General features: G+C 30.6%; 4 protein-coding genes across 7 annotated transcripts; 2 read left to right on the top strand and 2 right to left on the bottom strand.

Moving 5' to 3' along the window:
• The first annotated feature begins 4504 nt into the window (after window positions 1–4504).
• LOC112768995 (uncharacterized) lies at window positions 4505–11731 on the top strand. The gene is made up of 10 exons (XM_025813384.1): window positions 4505–4685; window positions 4917–5063; window positions 5532–5612; window positions 5694–5840; window positions 5954–6037; window positions 6263–6707; window positions 6829–7751; window positions 8166–9314; window positions 9856–11572; window positions 11719–11731. Exons 1-10 carry the CDS (start codon window positions 4505–4507, stop codon window positions 11729–11731), a joined length of 4887 nt encoding a protein of 1628 aa, XP_025669169.1.
• Window positions 11732–16909: 5178 nt separating this feature from the next.
• On the top strand, window positions 16910–19672 carry LOC112787034 (uncharacterized). Of its 4 annotated transcripts, none has more exons than XM_025830337.3 (9): window positions 16910–17438; window positions 17528–17613; window positions 17784–17831; window positions 17939–18027; window positions 18149–18202; window positions 18441–18508; window positions 18649–18698; window positions 18865–18962; window positions 19248–19672. In XM_025830337.3, exons 1-9 carry the CDS (start codon window positions 17344–17346, stop codon window positions 19350–19352), a joined length of 693 nt encoding a protein of 230 aa, XP_025686122.1. In that variant the 5' UTR covers window positions 16910–17343; the 3' UTR covers window positions 19353–19672. The 4 variants fall into 4 exon arrangements, with proteins under 4 accessions (XP_025686122.1, XP_025686124.1, XP_025686125.1 ...); XM_025830339.3 differs by having other exon boundaries at window positions 17120–17438; window positions 19304–19672; XM_025830340.3 differs by lacking the exon at window positions 17784–17831 and having other exon boundaries at window positions 17121–17438; window positions 19304–19672.
• Window positions 19673–20028: 356 nt separating this feature from the next.
• LOC140181344 (probable aquaporin TIP1-2) lies at window positions 20029–20515 on the bottom strand. Its single transcript, XM_072224885.1, has 3 exons — window positions 20494–20515; window positions 20191–20397; window positions 20029–20105 (listed from the first exon to the last, which is right to left on the bottom strand). The coding sequence occupies exons 1-3, from the start codon at window positions 20513–20515 to the stop codon at window positions 20029–20031; spliced, it is 306 nt and encodes a 101-aa protein (XP_072080986.1).
• Window positions 20516–24863: 4348 nt separating this feature from the next.
• On the bottom strand, window positions 24864–26369 carry LOC112787018 (aquaporin TIP1-2). The gene is made up of 3 exons (XM_025830336.3): window positions 26122–26369; window positions 25543–25793; window positions 24864–25456 (listed from the first exon to the last, which is right to left on the bottom strand). Exons 1-3 carry the CDS (start codon window positions 26252–26254, stop codon window positions 25082–25084), a joined length of 759 nt encoding a protein of 252 aa, XP_025686121.1. The 5' UTR covers window positions 26255–26369; the 3' UTR covers window positions 24864–25081.
• Between the last annotated feature and the right edge of the window lie 694 nt (window positions 26370–27063).

The following is a 27063-nucleotide window of genomic DNA, read 5'->3' as shown; positions in this document are numbered from 1 at the left end:
CAATATGTACAAAAACTTAACAAAGCAGTGTTAAATGAGGTTATCGATGTACATGTTTTTAATATACATTACCATATATTGCTAACAAATAACACCACAGATTAAAGTAATATTGTTGATACCACTTTTGGCATTTATAAAATGTCAACTAAGACAGTCTATCGCTGAACCTATGGTCAATAATCAGATAGCTTTTAATGAGCTATGATAGTTGTGTAAAGTGCTATTGATTTTACATAGTAATATATATTATTCGAAATTTTCAAAGCTTGGAGTTTATCTAAAAGGATGAAAGTTAAATAAAGCCAACCCCTATTAACTGCATATCTTAGGTTCGGGAGGACATCACGCGATGCTATATGACCCAGTAGTTAATTTATTTTTGTTAAAATAACATTCTCAGACTAATATAAAATGTTACACATTAAATAAGTTTTGTGTTTACAAATTTTGTGTTTATCATTTATCTATCATCCATTACAACTTACAAGGACCAACTAAATAAAGACTTAGCTTAGATAGGTATGGTCATAATCGTAGGAATTTATATACTCTTTTTAATCCCAAGTCTCTTCAAAATCACAGCAAAATGGGTATTTTCAAATTTGGGTTTTTCAATCGTTGCATTGCAAATAAAAACATTAAATATATTAGGAAATTACAACCATGATTGTGATAAGGAAGAATTGAAAAAAAGATTTAATAAGTACATGACAATTTTAATCATCCTAATTCAATATTGAAATATTGGATTATGTATATTGATAATTCAACCATTAAATGCATTAGCATAGCACGTACTAAGTAGAGTTATTAACATAGAAATTTAAATTAAATCTAAATGTAATTTGACGAAAGAAAGAATTGTAAAAATTTATTGTAAGTCATTCTCACTGATAATTTACAATAGGTGAAATACTTGCAGTTAAAGCAGATATAATTTTTACATAAAAAAGTGAATAAGATTGATAAGACAAAAGTCTCTCAGAAGTAGAATATTTCAAATGTATCTCATAGGAACTACATCCAAGATGAATTAGTTATTCACAAAATGGGAATATATATATATATATATAAATAGCAAAGATAAAAGCATAAAACTACAAAATAAAAGTAAAGATATCTAGCAATGGGCCACATTATGTCTTATATCCACTAAAGCAACTCCATGGAATATTAATACAGCATCACATTAGTCAATATAGGATGAATGCATTCTAAATCATTTTTTGAAGTTGTATATATTTAAAATAAATTGTCAATTGTATAATGTTCCGGTAAAATTCATGATATAGCTACACGAGCATATAGTCATGTATTTGCCCATTTCATAAATTATTTTATTATACAGATGGGGAAAATGTCAGATATTTTGTTTTTAAAAATTTAAACTACTATAAAATAAAAACTTATAAAAATATTATGTGTGATTCCAAATGGCTCTACCGAATACTTTTTGACCGTTGAACATGGCTTGGAAATATTATTTCCTATAAAAAAAATTGCTTTAAAAGTTGATCTCCTAATATAGTTGCAGAGTATGTATTTGATAATGTCTTACTTTTTATGGTTTGCATAAAATTATGAATAATATTGAAAAGTGATACTTATACTCGGAAGGAATATCAACCATAAGGATGATATAGACACTACGTTCAAGGTGCACCAATCAATCACAAAATTTGTATAGATATCTATAGTAGACCGATATATTATTACTGAAAAAAATGATTAAAATATAATATAAAGTTATAAGTAATATACTCAGATATGCCTTCTAACTACTTCGTTCATACTAAGAAGGTACTGTTCGACATATACTATAAGTCATGGCAGTTAATAAAAAAATGTCCATATTTAGCGTTAATAAAAAAATGATGGTTAGGAGATTAAACTAAGAATAGAATGTGGTAATTTCTATAAAGCTTATATCCATAATAAAAATCACATATTTTCAAAGGATAAAATATTAGATTTTATGTATTATATTTGTCTTTGTAATGTTGGTAAAAAATAAGTTCAGGTACAAAAATTTAGATATTTTAAAAGATGAATGAAACACTTCTATAAGAATCATCAGTTACTATGTATATAGGTGCATGTGCCACCTTTTATTGAGGTTTAAATATAACTTATAAAAGAGAACAGCACAACGCCATAATTTCTTCTTAATTAAGATATTCATTTATAAATGTCATTTACGGCCTTATGGATGAATCTACCAAAAAATCTATTACTAATCATTTGTCTAACCTAGCTAAAAGCCTTTTCAAAATCATTTCTAATATGAGTGACATTACACACAAGAGAGTCCCCCTTCCCCATATCAACGATGAATTGTTGTGGAAGATTTTCAGCAAGTCTCATCATAAAACTGTTGGGAAGTGCAGAATGCTGAGCAAAAAATGGAGGCACAAGCTATCGAGCCCATACTTTGTCAAACAACATTTCATGGAGAACAAGCTCAGGGATAAGCGAATGATCATTGGGGTTGGTTATCTTCCTTTTGATGAAAAATCTAAGTGGTTTCTGTGCGTTGATGTTGCAAGCGGACAACAGTTCGATTTCAACATTCCTATACCCATAGACAACTTTGGCTATTATGTTCTCATTGGTTCTGACCAGGGCAACATTTGTCTGAAGTTTTCACAAGGTGGCTTCAACTCTACACTTATGATATTGAATCCTCTCACCAGGAGGATGGCTTTTGTTACTGACAAGGCTAGGAAGCATTGCTCACATGCGGTCTCTCTATATGCTTTTGGTTATGTGCTTGATACCATTGAGTATCGCATAGTGCATGTTTACAAGAAGCACTACAAAGACAAAGTACTCTCATGGACTCTCTACAATTCTTACGAAGCAGAGTGGACCTACTCCGGTAATTTCCAAACCAAGACTCAAAAACTTGGCCCAAAGAATATTGTAGACAAAGGTGTTGTCTATTGGATAGGTTGGGAAGGGGTTAGATTTGAAGAACCAACCTCTATAATCACTTTCTCTCTGCAAAGCAGATTATTTTCTGAAGTTAATGTTCCACATGAAGTGAGATCATCAAATAATTCACTCACAAACTTCAATAATGGCGTTGGTTTCATATCATATAACAATATTGGATTCACAAGGGAGGTTGTTGTCTGGGAAATCACTCCCAAAGCTAATGATAAACTTGGGTGGGAGAAAATGATCAAGGTATCGGGAATTGGTATCCCATACAACCCAACTATCTTTGTGGGAAAGGACATTATTTCTGTTATGGAGTTTCGGGGTAGCTTTGGGAGTGCGAATGACTCTGAGAGCACAGATCTTCTTATATCAAGATTTAAGTTCATGACTGCCCGCAGGAAGCATCTTCTCCATAGGAACTGGAACGAGAATGTTTATGTTAAGTCTATTTCTATGCACTTGCAAGGACTCTATCTAGTTTGAATCACTTCCAGAAACCTCATCCATATATTAGTGTGTTCTACTCTACTATTCTATGTGTGTGTATTTGGAGTTAAATGTTTATGGCAATGTTTTTAATTTTTATTATGGTTGTCAATTTCATGTTTTGAGCCAGCTTTGTTTTACAGTTTGTTCACGTAAGAGTAATGCTTCACCAATATTAAGTAAACTGCTACCTTTTGTTAGTAATCCAGCCTTATAAAAGGGTTATGGAGTCTGCCAAACAATGTGCAGCCTGTGTTGATGGAATATATGCATGTGTATACTACAACTAAAAAATTATGCAAACAAGTTTTCATTCTCACTGGGACTTTAGAAAAGTATTTCTGTATTCTGGACCTTAATATGTTGTCAAAAGTTAAATTAACATCATGAAGAGATAACTATCTCTTAATCAGCCTCACATCCCAAACAGTTGACGATGTCTTTATATATAAAAACCAATTAAAATAGCAAAATAAACTTCATAAAATTGATATAACAAATCCATTACATAGATTATAAAAAATATAGAATGAACCTCTGTTAATTTAAAGGAATTCAGGCCATCAGATGTGCAATATATATACTTAGAAAAAGGAGGTTAATAACCTATAGGATTTATGAGGATAAACCATTCTCAACAGGCATCTATATGGTTTTCCATAATATGGATTCGCATCTTGCCATTAAAACTCTATGCAATACTTATAAAACCTTTAAACATCTTTTAAATATATAAACAAATTAGTAATGTCAATTATAATTTGACTCGAGCAAAAAGTAAAATTTCATTTGATTATCTAAATTAGCTTATTAAGGAGTATCATACTTTATGTCACCGAACGGTTTTTTATTCCTACCAATAGCTATTACCAATACTCAATAATAAGTTAGTGGTATCAATTAAAATCTGCTTTGCCATCAGGTGATAGAACTTGGTCACTTGAAGCAAAAAATCCCACAAATACCAAGAAAGTTCCATCATATTATCTGCCCGATTACCCCTCATGTAATACTAACAAAAAAAAGTTTGTGAACATTGGTTGTTTAAGTCAATCATCAACACTGGCTTAACATGGAGAATATACAAAAGATGGAAAAAGCAAATGCTTCCATAGCAAGAAGAGAAAGGAGAGCTATTATTGAAGAGAAGAGGAAGAAGGCAAGGATATCAAACGAAGTTCACACTGGTTCTCAAAAGGAGTGCAGAAATCCTCTTCAAACAATAAACTTAAACTCAGACACATCCTCTTCAGGTATCATATTTGTGCATAAGCATATGGGTTATTAATGTCATTTATTTTAAAATATACTATGAACAAAACTCAGATTATAGAAGAATGGATACAGAATGCAAAATGATGTTTATTGGTTTAAAAATCGTTAAATCTTTAGGTTCATTACATGGCCAGCTGACAAAGTACATATTGTGTTCGGATATGTCAAACTTTCTAAGAGGATAATATAATTTGTATATTTGGTTTCAGGAGAAATACATACATATTTAAAGAACAAGAGGAAAGTTGATGTGTCGAATCTGTATGATAATATTAGGACACCAACAAAAAAGATAATGGGACCGACAATATCTCGAGATAGTGAACTAAATCATATGATGGGAACTCCTTTGTCAAGTAATAACTAATACTCTTACTAAATAATAACTTTATACTTTGACACCATGGAAATTGCTAATACATTTAAGCTATGCGCGTCCGATTCAATCAGGTTCCATACAACTATATAAAAATTACCTTGCAGGAAAAGAGAATAATATTTATTGGAAAAATGGTGACACAAGCATACAAACTTCCATAAGGTTAGAAGGCACGGTCAACAACGAACCTAATTTGGGTTTTCCTATAGAAAGAAATCTAGCAAGCAAGACACCTGACTCGAGAGGTATTTTATATTAGCAAAAATAATATTCAGGTTGTTTTGATAAATCTACTTCTATGATACAAAGACCATCATTAACTCATGGTGGTTGTTGTAGTTACAATCATTTATATCTTGACAATATTTTTCATACATTATAACTGAAAATGCAATTACTGTACATTATCATTAAGCAAAGTAGTTAATACTTCAAATCTACACAGATGATGCCAAGAATGCCAGACGAGAGAGAGCTTTGAAACTAGCTGGAAAAAGGCAAACCATTCATAAAAAATCTGCGGGAGGTATTCCACTATTGTTATCAAAGCTTAATAGACAAGTGTATTTGCAAATAAGAGGGCGATAATAAATATCTGTATTTTTAGGTAGGAGAGATTCTAGCATTATTGAACTAGACTTGAGCTCAATAACAAGCACACAAGAAGTTAGTCTCGATCAAAGTACATATTCAGACATAGGGAAAATGAACAATATGGAGGTTAATTCATTTCGGTGCAGCAATGAGTTTTCAGGCAATTCAATTTTTTTAATATATGTTTAGTGGTTTTATATTATATATATGATCCTTGATTAAATTGTACTTAGTCTAGAATTTGAATAATATACTATATTTATATTGACCCAGTAGAGCAAAGGAAGTTTATTAGGGGACCAACGACATCGCCACCAGCTGTAGGATCCAACACACGAACACTACAAGCTGGAAAAGGTATTAGAAGTTTTTCAACATGAGTAAAATTAAAAGTTTTGTTATGTTTATATCTCACTTTATATAGCATTGCTAAACAGATACAAGTATTATAAGACTGTTGAAAAACAAGCCCAAAACAACACATAACAATGCAAGCTCAGGTGCAGTGACTTTGGCTATTTTAGTATAAGATAGTGAATTTTGTCTAGAATACTATGTAATATGTTAATTATTTGTTTATAGGTCCTGAATACTTGAGCATTGGAGATCCAATGCATCAATGTGAGTATTGTAATGCACTCTTTTGGTATGATGAACGCACAAACAAGCACTACAAAGCAACTGAACCTAAATACACAAATTGTTGCAAAGGAGGCCAAGTTCAAATACCCCATTTACAAGATGCTCCAAAGGAACTATACAATTTGTTGTATGAAGATAGTCCTAAAAGCAAGCACTTTCGTGACAACATTAGAGCTTATAATAACATGTTCCAATTCACTTCAATGGGTGCAAAGATAGACCGAAGCATCAATCGCAGCAAAGGACCGGCTACCTTCATTCTCTGTGGAGAAAATTATCACTTGATGGGTAGCCTCATACCACCAGAAGGCAATGTCGCCAAGTTTGCTCAGCTATATGTGTATGATACACAGAATGAAATCCAGAATCGTATGAACATTTTCAGGTTTGTAACAAAATACTAAAATTTAACGACAAATTCCTGTTAGGATTCTATAATGGAGAGTATAGAGACTTCTTATTTAGAAAATGTTAAATATCTTATGTACATTGTTGTTGGTGTACAGCAGAGCAGAAAACCAGTTAATTCATGAAGATATTGTAAAGGATTTAAAGAAGATGCTAGACGAGCACAATGTCCTGGTAAAGGCCTTTCGTATGGTTAGGGAGTCGATGAGAGTTGACTCACGTAATTCTGTGAAGCTTAGGCTCTTGGGTAAAAGGGGTAAGGATGGTAGACGCTATAATCTTCCGTCAACAAATGAGATTGCTGCATTAATAGTGGGTGATTTTGATATTGATAACAATGACAGAGACATTGTCGTAGAGACACAGACTGGGAAATTACAACGGATTAATCAACTTAATCCAGCTTATCTTGGATTACAATACCCTCTTTTATTTCCTTATGGTGAGGATGGTTTCAAGGAAGATATCTCTCTCAGCAAACCTACATCTAATGATGGAAAAGGGAGACAACACATGTCTATGAGAGAATTTTTTGCTTTTAGAATACAAGAGAGACTAGCAGATGGATCTCCATTGCTGTATTCAAGGAGGCTCTTCCAACAGTTCTTGGTGGATGCTTATTCAATGATTGAATCATCTAGATTGAATTATATACGTCATAATCAAGACAAATTTAGATGTGAAATGTACAAACAAATAAAAGATGTTGTTTTGAATGGTGAAACTACACCCTCATGTAAAGGGAAGCGAATTATACTACCTTCTTCATTTACTGGTGGTCCTAGGTATATGATACAGAATTATCAAGATGCAATGGCAATTTGCAAAGTTGTGGGTTATCCAGACCTATTTATTACATTTACATGTAATCCTAAATGGCCAGAGCTTGAAGATTTTTTTGACAATAGAGAACTACGTGCAGAAGATAGACCAGACATGGTTTGCAGGGCTTTTAAGGTGAAGTTGGATTGTCTCATCAAGGACATCAAAGCAAATCGCATTTTTGGGAGGGTTAGTGCAGGTGACTCACTGACTATACTCCAAATTATATTTTTTTAGCAACTTTATTTTACACCTGTTTATAAATATAGGGTTAATTTTGATATGCAGAACCTGAAAAATAGAGATATTTTTCTATGAATATAAACTTTTTATTTGAGCAAGTTATATGTCTTTTGCATTAAAATGTGATCATATTGAAAGTGAATAGAGTGCTTTAGAGCAGTTTAGATGCAGTCACATGTTAATTTATTAATGAGTGATGATTTTTATCCATTTCATAGCTTATAATAATGAGTCATTAGCTATTAGATAAACAATCATTATACCAAGTAAAGGCTGACATAATAAATTTTTATATTTTTAGTGGTGTACACGATTGAATTCCAAAAACGCGGATTGCCTCATGCCCACATACTAATTTTCCTACACCCAGATGATAAGTATCCCACTGGAGAAGAGATAGACCAGATTATTTCAGCTGAGATTCCAGATAGAGAAAAAGATCCTGTTTATTTTGATGCCGTTGAAAAACATATGATGCATGGTCCATGTGGCAATTTTAGAAAACAATCACCGTGCATGGAAAATGGAAAATGCATAAGGCACTTTCCAAAAAGATTTGTTGATGAGACAACAGTTGATGAAGATGGCTATCCATTATACAGGCGCAGAGATGATGGGAGAATTATTAATAAAAGTTGTGTTGATCTCGATAACCGTTACGTAGTCCCACATAATAGGTTTTTGCTGCTGAGGTATGGTGCACACATTAATGTTGAGTGGTGTAATCAATCGAGATCAATTAAATATTTGTTTAAGTATGTGAATAAAGGGAATGATCGTGTAACTACTGCATTTTACAAAAGTGTTGGTGAAGACGTAGAAAGTGATGAAATCGATGAGATTAGTATGTACTATGATTGTAGATACATATCTCCATGTGAAGCAGTTTGGAGGATTTTCGGTTATAGCATTCACTATAGAGATCCTTCAGTCGTTAGGTTGGGGTTTCATTTGCCGGATGAGCAAAATGTGATATTCAAAGACCATGACAACTTAGATGAGGTAGCTAGAGAGGCTTCGGTAAAGGAATCTATGTTTCTTGGTTGGTTTGAAGCAAATAAAGAATATCGAGAGGCTAGGTCCTTAACATTTGCTGAGCTTCCTACTAAGTTTGTATGGAAAGCCCAAGAACGGATATGGGTTCCACGAAAATCGCATGCAGTCATTGGAAGAATTTTTTTTGTGCCTCCTGGATCTGGTGAAATTTACTATTTAAGACTACTATTGAATTTAGTCAAAGGCCCTACTTGCTATGAAGATATCAGAACTGTTGACGGAACTGTGTACTCAACTTTCAGAGATGCATGTTATGCACGTGGCCTTTTAGATGATGACAGAGAATATATTGATGCAATACAAGAAGCAAATAATTGGGGTTCCGGAGAATATTTGAGAAAATTGTTTGCAACACTTTTGTTTTCAAATTCTATGACAAGGCCAGAATATGTATGGGACAACACGTGGCATATTTTATCTGATGATATTCTACATAGGCAAAAGAGAATTCTTGACAATCCAGGTATTCTAAAGTTGATTTACCCCTAAGTTATCTGACATACTATTAATTTGTACATAATACAACTGGCCAATACATATTAATAGGTCGGATTAGGTTTATAATGTTGTTTTGGTTGGTTTATTACATTAGTGTTTGGTTAAAAAAATGTATTATAGAATAAAAGAGTGGTAATAGAGAATAAAAAGTTCTCATGATATAAAAATTTAGTTGAACAAAGTCTAATTTTTTTTGTAAATTAGGCATTAACAATGACTACTTCATACGAGACAGTAAGATTTTATGATCGAAAAAAAATTATTATCAACAATGTTTGTTCATATTTAGAATGTATACAATCAATATTAATGTAAAGAAATAGAAGGAAAAAGATATTTTACTCTGTATAACTACTCAAAAAGTTAAATTACCATTTAATGTGTTTATGAATATGAAATCATGTATATTGTAAAATTATAATAATTTGAAAAGTGATCTTGATAGTAGTTTCTTCTATGTGTTTTTACACATTTAACTTTCTCCATTACGTTGGTGTCTTTCACAGATTTAAGTTTAACAGAGCAGGAATTGAAGGATCTAACTCTTATAGATATTGAGAATAAATTGAAGACTTGCAACAAGAGTCTAAAAGAGTTCTCTTCCATGCCATTTCCAGATATGGAAATGTGTTCCTCTCATTTGGTTTCAAGCGGCATCAATCGGTTAATTTCTGATGAGCAACAATATGATAGACACAGATTAGCTGATGAACATAGCCTTTATTTACAACAGCTGACAGATGAACAACACCATGTTTATGATAGGATTATGCAATCTGTCAATGATGGAGTAGGTGGTGTTTACTTTTTATATGGATATGGTGGAACAGGAAAAACTTTTGTTTGGAAGACATTGGCATCAGGGTTAAGATCAAGAGGTCAAATTGTCTTGACGGTGGCTTCAAGTGGCATAGCTGCTTTGTTATTACCGGGTGGTAGAACAGCTCATTCAAGATTTGCAATACCACTTAATGTTGATGAGTTTTCCACTTGCAATATAAAACAGGGCAGTGCATTGGCAGAATTGATCATAAAAACAAAACTTATTATTTGGGATGAAGCTCCCATGGTCAATAAGCATTGTATAGAAGCACTTGATAGGACAATGCGAGATTTATTGAGATTCAAGAATGTTCATAGTGAAGAGCAACCTTTTGGAGGGAAAACAATTGTGTTTGGTGGTGACTTTAGACAGATACTCCCTGTTATACCCAAAGGAAGCAGGCAGGATATTGTGAATGCGACTATCAATTCATCCTACATTTGGAATAGTTGCAACATGTTGAAACTAACAAGAAATATGCGGCTACAAGCGGATGATGCTAATGTACATTCGTCTGAGTTAAAGGATTTTGCAGAATGGATACTAAGCATTGGCGATGGTAAATGCGGGGAGTCTAAAGATGGAATTGATACAATTCAAATTCCCAATGACATTCTGATAAAAGAATGGGAGGATCCTATAGCTGCTATATGTAGAGCAATTTATCCCGAGATGTTTTGGCCTTCAAATTCTGTCTATGAAGTCGAAGATCGAGCTATCCTTGCCCCAACATTGCAAATAGTAGATGAGATTAATCGATACATGATGAGTTTAAATCCATGTGAATCACAAACATACTATAGTTCTGACAAAGCATGTCCAACAGAGCCATCTAATGAGTTAATCGCATCAATACACACTCCAGAATTTCTAAACACAATTAGGTGTTCGGGGATTCCAAACCATGAGTTGACAGTCAAGGTAGGAACACCTATCATGTTACTACGGAATATTGATCACTCGGCTGGATTATGCAATGGAACCCGATTGGTGATAACAAAGCTAGGAAAACACATTATTGAAGCTAAAAGCATGACAGGAAAGAATGCTGGTCAGAAAGTTTTTATTCCAAGGATGACCCTTAGTCCATCTGACCATAGAATACCATTCAAGTTTCAACGCAGACAGTTCCCTATAATGGTATCCTATGCCATGACAATTAATAAGAGTCAAGGACAATCCTTATCAAAAGTTGGATTGATTTTAAAGAAGCATGTTTTTACCCACGGACAATTGTATGTGGCTATTTCGAGAGTTACAAATAAAAAGGTCTTAAGATACTCTTATGTCATGAAGAAGAAAGGAGCAATGAGACAGATAATGTTGTTTTCAAAGAAGTGTTTAGGAATGTTTGACAAAGGCTATATGTCTGCCACATTTTATATCAAAGTTCATCTCAGGTAATTTATAGATTTGAAGAGTTTTATTTAAGCATTCTATATTATTTTGGATAGACTCGCCCAAATCACCACAAATTTTATATTGAACCACGCTATCTTTATATATTCAATTATTGATGTGCACTAATGAACATTTTTATCTTTAGGTGCCTGGTGTAAACAAATTAATCGAGTTCACTTACTATTGTGTCAGGAGACAATTCAAAAAAGAGAGACGGAGAATGTTATGTCACGAGAGGTATTCTCCATTAGTTTTTAGAGATTGTAGTGGATAATTCTCAACATATTTTTGCTCTCAGCTTATATTTTAATAAGCTGAAAGATCAATTATTTTTTCATTATTTAAAAATTTCTGGAATTCGACATATTTTTTTGTTCTAATCATGATTATGATTTTCATGTTATTTGTAGCAAGTTTTTATTTGAATAGTGCATATACATATATACTAAAACAGTAACAATGTGATCAACTATAACAAGAAAAACACTACTCACAAATCAATTATTAGTCAGACTAAAACAAAATTATCACCTAAATCTGAAATCAATTATTAGTCAGACTAAAACAAAATTATCACCTGAATCTGAACTAATATATACATAACTAATAAAACACATAATTATTGTCCACAATACACAACAAAGATAACCCAATCCAATGCTCAAATAATATTATGAAACATCAAGACATGAAAAATACAAGTTAAAAGATGAATATTATGAATCAGTAACATACCTGGTGTGCCAGTATAGTTCTCACCATGAGAGAAATGTAGTTAATGACAGCACCTTCTATCAAAATAACAATGTATTCCCATTGTTCCTCTTAATTATGTTGTAAAACAACACTATACACGCAAAGAAAATTTCAATTAGGCCTAAAAAATACACTCACACATGGATGTAACAACATCTAAAGAGAATTAGCAATAGAATCGTTATCCAGCGAGTTGCATTGATTAGTTGGCTGAAATCAATTTATTTAAAAATCATCTACCTTAAAACAAGCAATGACTATTTAAATATCAACATTTATAAATATGATAAATAAACATTTCAAATTTAAAAGTGATTATTTACACTTCAAAGTTACAATAAATTTATCCAGATGATAAGTTTTGGCAAAATATCATTACAAAACCATCTCTATGTAAAATTGTATTATTTTACATGGAAGCAATATCCCTAAAAAATCTCTTACATTATCAGTTGTTCGAACATATGAGATTTCACAAATTGGATGAAGCTAAATAGAAACATAGAAGCATATAAAAAGGCAAATAGATAAAAGTATGCAAAACAATTAAGCCAACTGCCATTATCATGTATAACAGATAAAAAGGCAAATCAATAAACATATAATCATACAATTGTAATAAAAACTATCAACTATACTCACAAAAAAACATCATGTTCTTATATTGTTTACTTTTTTAATTACCTCATAGTATGAAGCTTCTGTCATGAGTGGTCACCACTTTGTTAACAAAACTTTATCTACAATCTTGCCAATTTTCATCTAAATATCATCCTATCCACCATTGTCAGGAGCAGGACTCTCCACACAAATTAAGAGGGAAACACGTAATAAAAGTCAAAAAAAATTATATAAAATTTACAGAAACATTAACAATAGATTTAATTTAATTTGTTAAATTTAAAGATGGAGGCATAATCTATTAATTTAAACAGATCAAGTTATGCAGGCACATTTTGAGAATCTCACTAACTTACTTATAATCTGGTGAAGAAGTAGATCGACGCAAATCCCATAACCAACCCGTCAAATTCACCAGTATGATCTATAAATCTGCAATATCTCTGCATCAGATAAACTATGTTAGTGAAAACCAACATGTGTAAAACTAAATCTATTCAACAGAAACCCAATTTGAAAAATCAAAAACAAAAATAATATAATTTGGTGATCTCCGAAAAAAAGATACACCTGTTATTATTAGAAATAGAACGCTCTTATAATCGGAGACTCTCAAATCAGATCTCATAAGTACCTTTATATTTCAGATGGCTGCTCATGGGGTAAGCTACAAATCTCCTGTAGAATTATGGCGGATGGCATGGTAAAAGAATTGTAGAAATTGCATCATCAGCTGCACCGTTATTAGCACCGTCAACACCATCAACGGTAATCCTTTCCTTGACAAGGTCAACAACTCCAAGAAGGAGAAGACCACTGGTGACAAGAAAGTGATATATTTCTCTTGATTTTTCTTAATGCGTGTAATTAGTGAGGAGAACTTCTGATCTAAATCCACTAAGACTCAAGAACTATAGTTCCTGATCTGATCCAGCTTTCTAACTCTTGAGCATCCCAAGTTCCCAACTCTCCTGACTGTTTAATATTCTAACCTATTAAAAGTTGCATCTTTTTCTTGATTGGTGAAAAGTTAGGTGCCAATTTAAATTTGAATGGTAGTAATAGTAAATGTGTGTATATCTGTATATACAAGTGGGAGTGGAAAAGAGAAAGATACGTTTTTTTATTATTATTAAAATATTTTATTCATGACAATAAGTTTGAAAATGATTTTTAAGCGGGAGTTATGATCTTCTCTAATTCAATTAGTATATATAGTATTATAATAAATTTAAATATTTAGTTGACCAATTATTAGAAAGTTATAATATAGTTATCAAACAAAAAAAATAAATTAAAAAAATTAAAATATATTTTTTATTTTTAAAATATGTAAATTTTTTTAAAAAGATTTTATTTTATTTTAATTTATTTTTATCTCAACAATTTTTAATTTACATTAAATATATTCTTAATTACTATTTTTTTATTAAATTTTGAACTAATTTAACAAAAAGTTAACAAAAATAATTCTTAACACAAGTTAATCAAATATGGTTGTCATATATTATTATTGGATAGATCATAATTTTTTTAAAAATTTTAATTGTCAAGTCTATACTTTTAAGATAAAATTAAAATAAATTAAAATTTTAAATATTTGATTAACTTTTAAAAAATTTTAAAAATAAAAAATACTTTTTACTCTTATTAAAATATATCAACTTAAAAATTATTTTTTTTTAGTTGACGTAACAAAAAGCTTATAATTCTTTTGAATAATTATTTCTTATTAAATATTAAAATTATTTCAAATACAAAAATCTACTGTCCTTTAATTTTTTTTTCAAATGATACATGTGCAATAACGTTAACTAATATTTTCAAATTGTTAATTATTTTATTAATATACTTTATATAAATTAGACCATTTACTTGAATGAATTTTCTATGAATCGAAATCATCGATCTAACGAATATTTTAATGTATACATTATACCAATTATTAACTTATACGAAATAATATTTAATTTGGAGTCAATTTTGAGTCATTGTTTTTAAAATTTATTCTTATTAAATCATATCATTCCATTTCACAATTTATTTATATATTTATATATATAATAATTCAATTATATAATACGATGAATAGTTAAATACATAAACCGCGCATAGCGCGGGCACTAAATCATTAGCAACAAGAAAAGTGTAAAAAAGAAGTAAAAATAAAATCCATCAAGAATGTGAATTACAATTAAATTTGTATTTATCCAACTCAATCATATATTATGATGAGAGTTTCTTACTTGATAATTAAGATTAGTCCTTAGTTCACATAGAACAATATTCTGATAATTGTTATATCAAATTAGAATCAATTAAAGAGAGACTTCTTTGTCATTAGTCTTTTCTTTGACATGCATCAAAAGAGAAATATTTATTTAGTTATACTATAGAAATTGAAATCCTCTATCAACCTTTATGCACTTATTTATCAACAACTAATTGCTTAGTCATATCAAATTTTAATTCGATTGTTATGAAAAAAAATCTCAACGGTTGGAACTTAATTAAAAAAATAAAAATCATTTTCACTAATAAACTTTGAGAATAAAAATACTCATCTTTATTTTGCTCCCATTCACCAGCATTATCATGTATATTGGCATGAAGAGCTACCTAAAAAATAAAAAATAATTCAATTGAACAAAAGAGTATAACAAACTTTATTAAAACAAAATTATAAATTCTGACAAATAAATTTTCAGACTTTAGCCTTCTATTTTTCATTTGCAAACCACTTCTGTCGTTGATGGTGGAATGCAGAAGAAAATTTTTTGTAGATAACCGTATCCACTCCACAACAACAAATTCATTCAGCGACAAACTTCATACATTTTTGTTCGAATAGAAAAATGGATTGAGACCATTTTCTAATACAGAATAGAAAAGTATTATCAGAAGTTGTAGAGATTCAATAGAATTCAATGCAAATTGCCCACTTTAAGTGTGCGAAGATATGGCTATTAAATGTTGGTGATTTGGTAAAGGTGGAGTTTGATACTCTAATTTTTATATGCACAGATATTAAATGGATACATATGTGCCATCAAATTTTAATTAAAGAATTGTGTTTAGTGTGTATACAAACACGTGTATTTTAGTTTCTTAAGTGATCAACACGTATCATATTAGGTGGCTTCAATAGAGTTTTTTTAGTCAAATTTAATTATTTTTATTACATCAATTAGTCTTTCTTTAAAATTTTACTCTTGAATTAATCTGACATTTTGATACATTTAATATTTTAAATTGATCAGGCCCAAACTAAAGCACATGACTGAATGTAACAAAAGATTGGATCGGATATAAATAAATGTTGATATTTTTTAATTACTGATACTTAAAACACATATTATTAGATTTTTTTTACATATTTAGTTAAAATGTATTCTAAATATTACTAACTAAATAACAAAAGTGTAAATTAATAATATTACTTAAAATCTTAAAAGATATTAACTATTTTACATTTTATATATTTATCTTTTTAATCACTCATATGTTTAACAAATTTTTTTAATCAATATATATATTATTTTTTTGATAAATTAACTATTTATATACATTACTATAATAAAATAAATTAAAAAGTTTTTAAACATATCTAAATCATTAGTATACTAATAATTTTAACTGCTATTTTTAATTTATATATTATAGATTTTTTTAATTAAAATTAATAATTAAAAGTATTAATTTATTAATGTATCAATACACTTAAATCTTTTTAAATAAATTAACTACATGACTCGCGCGCAGCGCGGGCCATACTCTAGTATGAATTAAAGTAATTAAGTTAGACTTTTTCATTAAGTTATTGTGTGACCAATTAAGATAAGATGGGCCATAGATTAGGCCCAAGGTTATTGGTCCATCTCCCTAATGGTGCTGACGGAGTCTCCCTCCACTGCAGGTAATGCAATTCTATCTGTGAGGGACTGCAATGAATGGCATACATCACACTTCACACATGTTTTTGAAAATACCGGTGTGCTTTTAATTGAGTTTTTCTTCTTTTGATCCTTTAATCATGATTTCAGAAACAAATTTTGCAGTGGTGCTTTAAAATAAAATGATCAAATTTAAATCCATATATAAAATTTATTTTGACCCTCTTGTTTTATTAACAGTTATATATTTGAAAATAATTTCTGATCCAAATTCCAAAAGTAAAAATATTACATGGGTTGGACTTTGGAGTTAGACACACGTAACAAACTAATAGTTGACCACACCCTTAACGAACTTAACTAACTATTTCTAGTTATAGTAACTCTTTTTACTTAACAGTTACCACAACTCTGGACATATTTAATTCCAAGAAAATGATATTTGTTCATTTTATAAAAAAAATTAAATATTTCATTTTCTTGAGTATGTGGCACTGTTTATGAGGCGCAGAGAAAGGAATAGCAAAAGAGGAAGAATGGGTGGCTTATCAAAACTGTATCTCCTCTCTTACAACTCTCTTCAGGCAATTGGCTGGTAACTTCATTACTCCTTCATTCACTTTCATAATTCTCAATTCCCTTTTTGTCCCTTTGTTCATTGCTCCCACTATGTTCCCTCCACAGGGCTGTTTCGTCATTTCAGATTTTGTGCAACCTCCTATCCACTTCTTCTGTCGCCGGAGCTTACTCCTCCGCTGGAAAATTGATAAGTCAGTTTTATATTCCCAAACTACCCTTCCCACGTTCCTTTAAAACCCTAGTCATGAGCAATTCAGCACTGCTTATTCATAATTACTATCTTAACTGTATACAGATCCAATTTTACTAGTGTTTCTGAATTTATTTAGGGTTAATTTCTTAGCGTAACAATGCAATTTAGGTTTTCTGCAATGTGCTGCATTCTTGGAAGTTATACATGGAGCCATTGGTGGGTTTTACTCTACACTCGAAAATCAAAATCACATTCCTTGCAACCAATTTCATTTTATCAACATTTACATTGCAATGCAGAAATTAAATTGTGTAACTTTTCAGGGCTTGTGCCAAGTGGAGCATTGCTTCCTCTCATGCAATGGGGAGGGAGGACACATTTTCTGCTTGCTATTGTTAGCAAACTTGATGAGGTTCTTCACTTTCTTCTCTTTCACCATACACTTAATAATATCATGTTTGGTTTAGATTTTGGTGAAAAAAAAAAACTTGTTCATTGTAATGTAGCTTTTGTGCAAATTATGCTTTCTGCAGGTCCAGCAGTTACCTTCAGTTTTTATCACCTTTTTCGCATGGAGCATAAGCGAGGTGATTTGATTTTTAATTATTCTATGGATTGGATTGGATTGGTTTGGTTTGGCTTGGTTTGGTTTCATTTAATTTTCTAGCATGACCTTGCAATGTGAACAGTCATAAGTTACAAAAACATTACCAAGTTCTGATGCACATAGTGTGTTATCTATGCACATGCATGACATGGCCATTTTCCTAATAAGATTTATTAATAAGAAAGATGATTGTGCTGCAAAAATCTTTGGAGATGCAGGTCATTAGATACTCACATTATGCTTTTAGCTGCATTGGAAATTGCCCTTATTGGATAACCTATCTCAGGTGATTCTTCTATTTTATCACAATTTCTCAGACTGTCACATAAATTAACTGAAATCTGAGTTTAAAGTGTTCTGTTATTAGCACAATACATTTCAACTTTTTCTCAAGTCTAAGCTTGACTTGTTTTATCCTTTAATTAGGTACACTGCGTTTATTGTGCTGTATCCTTTGGGAGTAGGTCCTGGTGAAAGTGAGTTTACATATTATATGGCTATCTGGTTTTCTGAATTTTGTTTCTGGTTGACTTTAAAATTCACCCTTTCCTTTCATATTGTAATGTCAAACTGTTTTCTTTTCTTTCTTTTCTTTCTTTTCATTATATTAAGTATTGCAACTGATCAGTGAATATCATGCAGTTTGGATCATGTACCAGGCACTTCCAATTGTAAAGAAGAAGAACCTCTATTCGGAAACCTTTTCAGGCCTCCCATTTAGCTACTATGATTTCCTTAAGGTATGTTTAACATTTTGTTTAGATATTTCAACAATGATCTATTCTTGTAGCTAGTTTAGTTATGGCTATTATCCCTTCAAAAGAAGGAAGAAAAAAAGAAAAAAAAATACAAAGGTAACTGCTATGATATGTTTCCTATAAATGGAGCTGGTATTTTAATTTGCATTAAATAGAAATTAGAAAGAGTGGTTATATATAAATGGTCCGACTTATACTTTGCTATATATATTTCGTTCATAATTATCTTTGTGAAGTGTTAATTTATGCTTCATTTCTTTGAATCAGGTTGTACTTATCATTTATCCATTCCTTTGGCTCAAACTTTATCTGCATTTGTTCAGGCAGCGGCGTTCAAAACTCTTTAAGCGCCAAGATAAGAAAAGAGCGTGAGGAGCCATTGATCTTGATTGTTATTGACACCTTGTTGAACTTCTGAATTTGTATTATTAGTTCCATATACACACATAGTTTCGTTTCAATCAAGCTGAGATGATAACTTTCTTTAATGAGGGCACTGCAGACACTGATTTGTATTTGCATATACGAATATTTTTCTGACTTACTGACATTGTAATGATGCTAGCTAATGCAGTTCTTGCTTGCTAGAGAATGTGTAGTTCTGTAAACTCTGCTGATTTCTACCTTTTGTGGATTCATATTGAGTTATTGACATATTCAATAAAATAGCTTAGAAAGTTAGCTTGTTCAAACTAGTTCACTCCTTTGGAAGAATGTGTATGTTGTTGCTTGTTGAACTACAGATTTTAGTGTCAAGATTAATGGTTTTTGTCCAATGATTTTAGTATCAAGATTAATGGTTTTTCTTTTTCAGTTGATCATATGTTAGTGTAGAGTTTGACCGAAATGATATTTTCTTACAGAACATTGCAAAGTAAACAGGAATCAACATCTTGAGAAAAAGGAAATATTCCAAGGTACAAACAAAAACAACAGAGATCAAACACCTATATGGGAAGCCAAACAAACCATCCACCACACTTTTGATAAATATACCCAAGTGTGTGGTTATACTGTTTTACCCTTCATCAGGAGGAGTTCAGGTCTTTCAATAATCTGTGGTTGGAAGCTGCTCATGAGTGTTTTGGTTGATGAAGAAAAGCTCAGAGACATGTGCAGCAATTCCTGCACCAATAAATGGGCCAACCCAATAGACCCAATGGTTGGCCCAGGTCCAGTTAACAACAGCAGGCCCAAATCATGGATGCACCATCAAAGGCACCACCAGCCAAGATGTTTGCACCAACAATGAAGCCAATTGCAATTGGTGCAATTAGTCCAATGTTACCTTTCTTTGGGTCCACTTCAGTTGCATAAACTGTGTACACCAACCCAAAAGTCATCACTATCTCAAAGACTAATGCATTTGCTGCTCCAAGCCTCCAACCCCGGATGAAAGTGCAAATGCAGATGTTTCCTGCAATAGCATGAATAAAAGGTTTCCTTAAATTTAGCACAAAAAGGGAAACATTTATGATCACTAGTCAGGAGGGAAAAAAATGGTTAGAATTACGGCCGAAAAATTTGCTTATCATTTTCGAAAAATGTAAATTTCTTTAAAATGGACTTAATTTTAAAAATATAGGTCTAAGTTTTTTTTACAGGTTGTGAAAAATAATATTTTATCCTCTTTCGCATTTCATAGGTTACAAAATTTTTTTTTTCTACTTTGTAAATATTGAAAAAATTCAATATGCGAAGAGTTATGATAAATTAACTTGTATGCGATAAAAATAATAAAATTTATAAAAAAAAAATGATAAAAACTTAAATACATAGAAACAAAATAAAAGAAATAGATGAATGGAGTACAATAATTAATAATAATGTCTTATAGTTTATAAAATAAATCAAATAGCAGAAATAGTGCATCATAGGAAGCAAAAAATTTTACCCAATAAAAAAATAATTGGTAAAAAGAATGAGATTTTTTTTAGCATATATGAATTTTTATAATGAATAAGTTATGAAATATAGAAATAGATAAAATAAAAAAAGAGTGAAATTGCGTTTTTTTAATAAATTGAAGAAATATTCATGACTACATAATTGACGGTGGAAATATAATTATTAGATAATAAATTACATGAAAATATTAATAGAAATATTAGATTTGATATTAAAATAAAAATATAAATAATAAATAAAAATATGAAATTTAAAATAAAAAAATGAAAAACTTTTGGTAAACAACAACTCAAATATTAATGTGATAATAAATTAACTCAAACAACATATGTTTGAATGAGTTGAATCGATATAACAAATTAGCTATGATTAATTGATTATTTGGTTTAGTAAAATAAATTAAATAAATAAAAAATATCTTATAGATATGCTGTATAAAAATTATAACACTTTTAAAAATCATTAATCAAAATACATTAGATAAAAAATTAAACAAAATTAATTCATTTATTTCAGTTAAATCAAATAATTAATATAATTAATTAATTATAATTAATGTAATCAAATAAAAGATTAAATAATTTAATATTTATCTCTATTAAATCAAATAAATGATTAATTATAATGCTTTTAAAAACCATTAATCATAATACATAAGATAAAAAATTAATGCGAATAAAAATAAAATGAATTTATTTATTCCAATTAAATCAAATAATTATTATAATTAATTAGTTATAATCCAGTCAAATCAAATAATTAGGATTAATTAGCTCTTACTTAAATTTGAGGAAAAATATTAAAGATTTAGAGTATAATTATAATTATTTAACATATATATATTTATTATAAAATATTACGTTTTTATTATTTTGATTTTTGTAAGCCTATAAATACTTTTTTATATTGTATTATTTTACACAACTTAATCAGATATACAATTTTTTTTTCTTATCTTTCTAACTATTTATATAGAATTTCCGGTGCCATTTGTTAACTTAATTTATCAAAATAGCATCCAAGAATGAGAATGAGAATAAAAAATATTACTCTATCTTTTAATCTTTTAAATAAATTGTCCAAAATATTTTAAACTATATTTAACTTTGACAAACGTCTTTTTATTCAATATACATTTTAATATATCATGATTAATAAAATTTATTTATACTTTTATACCGTATTTTTTTAATTTTTATTTTCAATTAATTTTTTTAATTTTTTTTAATTATCTCCAAAAATACTAAATAAAATTCTCAAAATTACACTATAAATTACTATCTACCGAAAAATATTAACAAATAAATTAGTTTATTTTTCAAAGTCTATATGATTTATTTTGTAAGAATATTCACATCTATAAAAATCTATCTTCTTAAAATTGATTATATTATATAATAAAGTATATAAAAAAATTTTTATTATATAAAATTACTAAAAGATACAAGTCCATTTTTATGAAAGAGAGTAACTTCACAATATTTTATTATTGTTGTATATTTTTTTTTTTGAATAGTTATATTTTTAATTATATACAAGAGCATAGTTGAAAAATAAAATATCTCGTTATCTTTTTTTGGTGACTATCTCGTTATCTTTGTTATACAAGAGTATTAGACACTTTTATCCTAATAAACATAAATATATTCTAACAATCTATATACACAAAGTACTTAAGAGTACTAAAAAAGTATCTAAGGGTACCTAAAAAAAATACTTAATTAATAAGATAAAATACATACTAAATTTAAATAATTATATATTATAACTTTTATAATACTATTTAATATACAACCTTAATTACAATTACCAAAGATTGAGGTAATATCTTTCTCAACTATCTTCATGAAAGCTAAACACATCCAAATTCTCTCATGTAAAAAACTTGATTTGAGTCTAAATGCAGTGACATTTGGAAAAAAGTGAAATTTCACTGTAGGAATCTCTCTTGAATATGTTGAACATGGCATACCAAGAGAGGGATGAATTTAGTGACAGTGTTTACAATATAATTCTTTTTAAAGTTTCAATTGAAAAGTTCTCTTCATTCTCCATGGTAACACGCTTAACATTAATGTAATAAAATGGATGACGCCATGATACGAGGGTGAAACGTGCTAGGGAACTCTATTTTATGCAAACCAAATCTTAAGATACTTGTTTTTCCTACGGAAGAAATGAAATATGAAAATCTTTCTATACCAAGCTGTTTGACGAAAAAGGACCTGGTTCGGCCCAATTGTACAATCCAATAGTTATAGCCAAAGATGATTTTTTCTAGTTCTAAGAGAGTATCCGTGCCTATTGTTTTAATCCAAACTTTGTCACTCAAAAGAAAGTCTTCTGTAAATGTACCTCCCAAATATATTCTTGTTTCAATGGACACTTTCAAGTATGTATAATTTGCAATCAATACCTAGGCAGTTACACTGTGGATCATTACAATAAGGAACTTGTATTTTTGCAAGTTAGAAGTTTTTGTGGGGATTTATTGAGTCCCCACACTATAGCACTTCCAGTGTCCACTAAAGCTTCTGTGTCAGCAAATTCAAAATCATGTCCCACCGTGAATCTTGTAAGTTCGTTTATCACTTTAGTTATGGCACAGGTGTATTTGGAATTATTGCTCCTGTGCTGCTGCTTGCATAGCTCTCCATTTGTACAGCGATAAAAGAATGATTCTTAGAAGTCTTGCGTGCATCGCAATCACAAATTATTAGCATTGAAAAGTCATTTTTGGTGGTGGTAGTGGTGGTGGCGGTGATGGTAACAAAAGAGGTGAGAAATATAACCTTGCTAAATTTTCAAGAAAAAACATTATTGGGAATAGAAGGATTAGGAGATGAAGACAATTCTATTAATGAAATAAAAGGATGTGAAAGAAGTGATTAGAAGGAGGAAGTGGTGATGACGGTTGAAACTAGAAGAAAGAGGTAGTGATGCAGTGTAAATTGCATTGAGTGATTCTTCCACCTTAACGTGAGATCGGTCAAAATGTGTATTTCTTTATTGTCAAGCAATTTATTATTATACTTTAGTGGGAGAACCTAAGTGCTTTCTCTTACTCTCGACTATCCTTCTGCTCTGAGCTCTCACCGAAGTAACCTGCGTGGTGGCTTAGTGACACTGCGGCTGTCTTCTCCTCTCCTGTACGTTACTTTCTGCATTTTCAGGCCTCCCATTTAGCCACTGTGATTTTTTAAAGGTATGTTTTTCATTTGTTTAGATATGTCAAGAATTATCTACTCTAAATGGAGCTGGTACTTTAATTTGCATTAAATAGAAATTAGAAAGTGGTTATATGATAAATGGCCTGACTTATTCCTTGCTAAATATATTTTGTTCGTAATTATCTTCGTGAAGTGTTAATTTATGATCCATTTCTTTGAATCAGGTTGTACTTATCATTTTTCCATTCCTTTGGCTCAAACTTTATCTGCATTTGTTCAAGCAGCGACGTTCAAAACTCTTTTAAGTTCCAAGATAAGAAAAGAGCGTGAGGAGCCATTGATCTTGGTTGTTATTGACACCTTGTTGAACTTCTGAATATGTATTATTAGTTCCATATACTGATATACACACATAGTTTAGTTTCAATCAAGCTGAGATAATAACTTTCTTTAATGGGGGCGCTGCAGACACTGATTTGTATTTGCATATACGATTCTTTTTCTGACTTACTGACATTGTAATGATACTAGCTAATGCAGTTCTTGCATGCTAGAGAATGTGTAGTTCTGTAAACTCTGCTGATTTCTACCTTTTGTGGATTCATATTGAGTTATTGACATATTCAATAAAATAGCTTTGAAAGTTAGCTTGTTCAAACTAGTTCACTCCTTTGGAAGAATGTGTATGTTGTTGCTTGTTAAACTACAGATTTTAGTGTCAAGATTAATGGTTTTTATCCAATGATTTTAGTATCAAGATTAATGGTTTTTCTCTTTAAGTTGATCATATGTAAATAGTGTAGAGTTTGACTAAATTGATATTTTCTTACAGAACATTGCAAAGTAGTAAACAGGAATCAACAACATCTTGAGAAAAAGGAAATATTACAAGGTACAAACAAAAACAACAGAGATCAAACACCCATATATGGGAAGCCAAACAAAGCATCCACCACACTTTTTAAAAAATAAACTCAAGTGTGTGGTTTTACTGTTTTACCCTTCATCAGGAGTTCAGGTCTTTCAATAATCTGTGGTTGGAAGCTGCTCATGAGTGTTTTGGTTGATGAAGAAAAGCTCATAGACAAGTGCAGCAATTCCTGCACCAATAAATGGGCCAACCCAATAGACCCAATGGTTGGCCCAGGTCCAGCTAACTACAGCAGGCCCAAATGACACTGCTGGGTTCATGGATGCACCATCAAAGGCACCACCAGCCAAGATGTTTGCACCAACAATGAAGCCAATTGCAATTGGTGCAATTATTCCAATGTCACCCTTCTTTGGGTCCACTGCAGTTGCATAAACCGTGTACACCAACCCAAAAGTCATCACTATCTCAAAAACTAATGCATTTGCTGCTCCAACCCCAGATGAAAGTGCAAATGCAGATGTTTCCTGCAATAACATGAATAAAAGGTTTCCTTAAATTTAGTTATCCAATAACCAATGCACTTTTTATCAAATAACAGTTTTCTTCTTACCAATCCACCAGTGGCGAATTTAAGGAGCAAGCAAGCAACAATGGAGCCAAGCAACTGAGCAATCCAGTACAAAATGCTTCTAAGGAGGGTAATGTGGCCACCGACAAAGGCGCCAAATGTGACGGCAGGGTTGACATGGCCACCGGAGATGTTAGCACCGACGGAAACCGCCACGAAAAGTGCAAAGGCATGGGACAGAGAAGCCGCCACTACACCAGCTGGTGTTGCTGCACCATTGTTCGTCAGCTTGTCTGTCAAAACCAAACATCCACCCATTAAATTAGTATTAGAATTAGTCAAAACTCAGGTGCAGTCAACTTCACGTCAAGTTGTTAAATAGTTTGATTGATTTGACTAAATTTTCATCTAATAACTCTTAGTTATTAATTTCAGGTAAAGTTGGTTGCACGTGAGTTTCCACCAACAAAATTATTATAATTGAAAATTTAGAATTTGATATTTTGTTAACCATTAAAAAAAATCTAAATTAAAAATATAACTATTTATGTCTTTTTTTTTTCTAAAAATTTATTAGGAAACACTTGTAATATTATTTATGTGAAGATTGTTAGAGCTTACTATAAGCCATGCCAGAGCCTTCCCCAGCAAAGACAAAGATAAGCATGGAGATGAACTCTGCAAGCGCAGCCTTAAGTGCATCAGCTTGGCTGAACTCTGAAGCATTTCCAATGGCGATTCTAGAAATCGGCATTTTTTTATTTAATTAAATGTTACCTTAGGTTGCTAATAAGCTTCTTAATGCGATATTGCTCCTAAACTAGTTGTATATATAGCACTTAGAATTTGAATATTTGGTGTATGTAACGTTGTCGAAGTTGAAGAGCAAAATGGCACAAGGAAAAAATGGTTGAAAAGAAAAATGTCGGGGCCTCCGGTTTGTTCTGGTGATGCCACGTGGACGGTGTGATGTGATGCTATGGGGGCTGGATCACCGACCGATGACTGACTCGTGATTAGTGGGGCCTTTCATTACCATTTGGACCCAAATTTATATATTCACGAGTAAAGTCACAGATAAATTCAGAATATGTATATTTCGAATAAATTAATTTTTTTTAAAAAAATATTAATAAAAGTTTTTAAGATAATAAACATAATTTAGTTAGTTTAAATTAAGATTTTTTATTCTAATTATAGAGATTAATTTAAAAATAATATATTTATATCTATTATTCTAAAAAGTTTTATTAATATTTTTTTGAGGGTTAATCTGTTCAAAATATAATTTTTTATGAGTTTATTTGTCACTTTATTCTATATTGATTTACTTTGTTTTGCAATATAATTTTGTAAAGATTTTGCAAAAATTAATTCTTAAAATATTACTTTCTGCATACAAAACTGACTTTATTATTTTTTCTATTATATATGATGTATAATAATTGTCATTTTCATTGTGTTTGGAAGGGACAAACAAATTCACGATGATAACTATGCTACATTAGTTACATATAATTTTTGTTATAAATTTTGTTACCTCGTTCTTGTACTAAATAGCAA

Source organism: Arachis hypogaea, chromosome 3 (assembly GCF_003086295.3).
Source record: "Arachis hypogaea cultivar Tifrunner chromosome 3, arahy.Tifrunner.gnm2.J5K5, whole genome shotgun sequence".
Classification (NCBI taxonomy): domain Eukaryota; kingdom Viridiplantae; phylum Streptophyta; class Magnoliopsida; order Fabales; family Fabaceae; genus Arachis; species Arachis hypogaea.
This window is presented reverse-complemented; position numbering and strand designations above follow the sequence as displayed.

Bases quoted from the DNA above. Each gene is read 5' to 3' on its own strand.
- LOC112787018 (XM_025830336.3), bottom strand. From the start codon at position 26,254: ATGCCGATTTCTAGAATCGCCATTGGAAATGCTTCAGAGTTCAGCCAA. The intron at 25,794-26,121 runs GTAAGCTCTAAC...TGGTTTTGACAG, and splicing joins AGGCTCTGGCATGGCTTATA to ACAAGCTGACGAACAATGGT. The intron at 25,457-25,542 runs GTAAGAAGAAAA...ATGTTATTGCAG, and splicing joins AATTCGCCACTGGTGGATTG to GAAACATCTGCATTTGCACT.
- LOC112787034 (XM_025830337.3), top strand. From the start codon at position 17,344: ATGAGGCGCAGAGAAAGGAATAGCAAAAGAGGAAGAATGGGTGGCTTA. The intron at 17,614-17,783 runs GTCAGTTTTATA...AATGCAATTTAG, and splicing joins CTCCGCTGGAAAATTGATAA to GTTTTCTGCAATGTGCTGCA. The intron at 18,699-18,864 runs GTGAGTTTACAT...AATATCATGCAG, and splicing joins GGGAGTAGGTCCTGGTGAAA to TTTGGATCATGTACCAGGCA.
- LOC140181344 (XM_072224885.1), bottom strand. From the start codon at position 20,515: ATGATAAGCAAATTTTTCGGCC. The intron at 20,398-20,493 runs GTAATTCTAACC...ATGCTATTGCAG, and splicing joins GATAAGCAAATTTTTCGGCC to GAAACATCTGCATTTGCACT. The intron at 20,106-20,190 runs GTGCATCCATGA...TTATTGGTGCAG, and splicing joins GGCTGGTGGTGCCTTTGATG to GAATTGCTGCACATGTCTCT.
- LOC112768995 (XM_025813384.1), top strand. From the start codon at position 4,505: ATGGAGAATATACAAAAGATGGAAAAAGCAAATGCTTCCATAGCAAGA. The intron at 5,613-5,693 runs GTATTCCACTAT...CTGTATTTTTAG, and splicing joins TCATAAAAAATCTGCGGGAG to GTAGGAGAGATTCTAGCATT. The intron at 7,752-8,165 runs GTGACTCACTGA...TCCTACACCCAG, and splicing joins TTTTGGGAGGGTTAGTGCAG to ATGATAAGTATCCCACTGGA.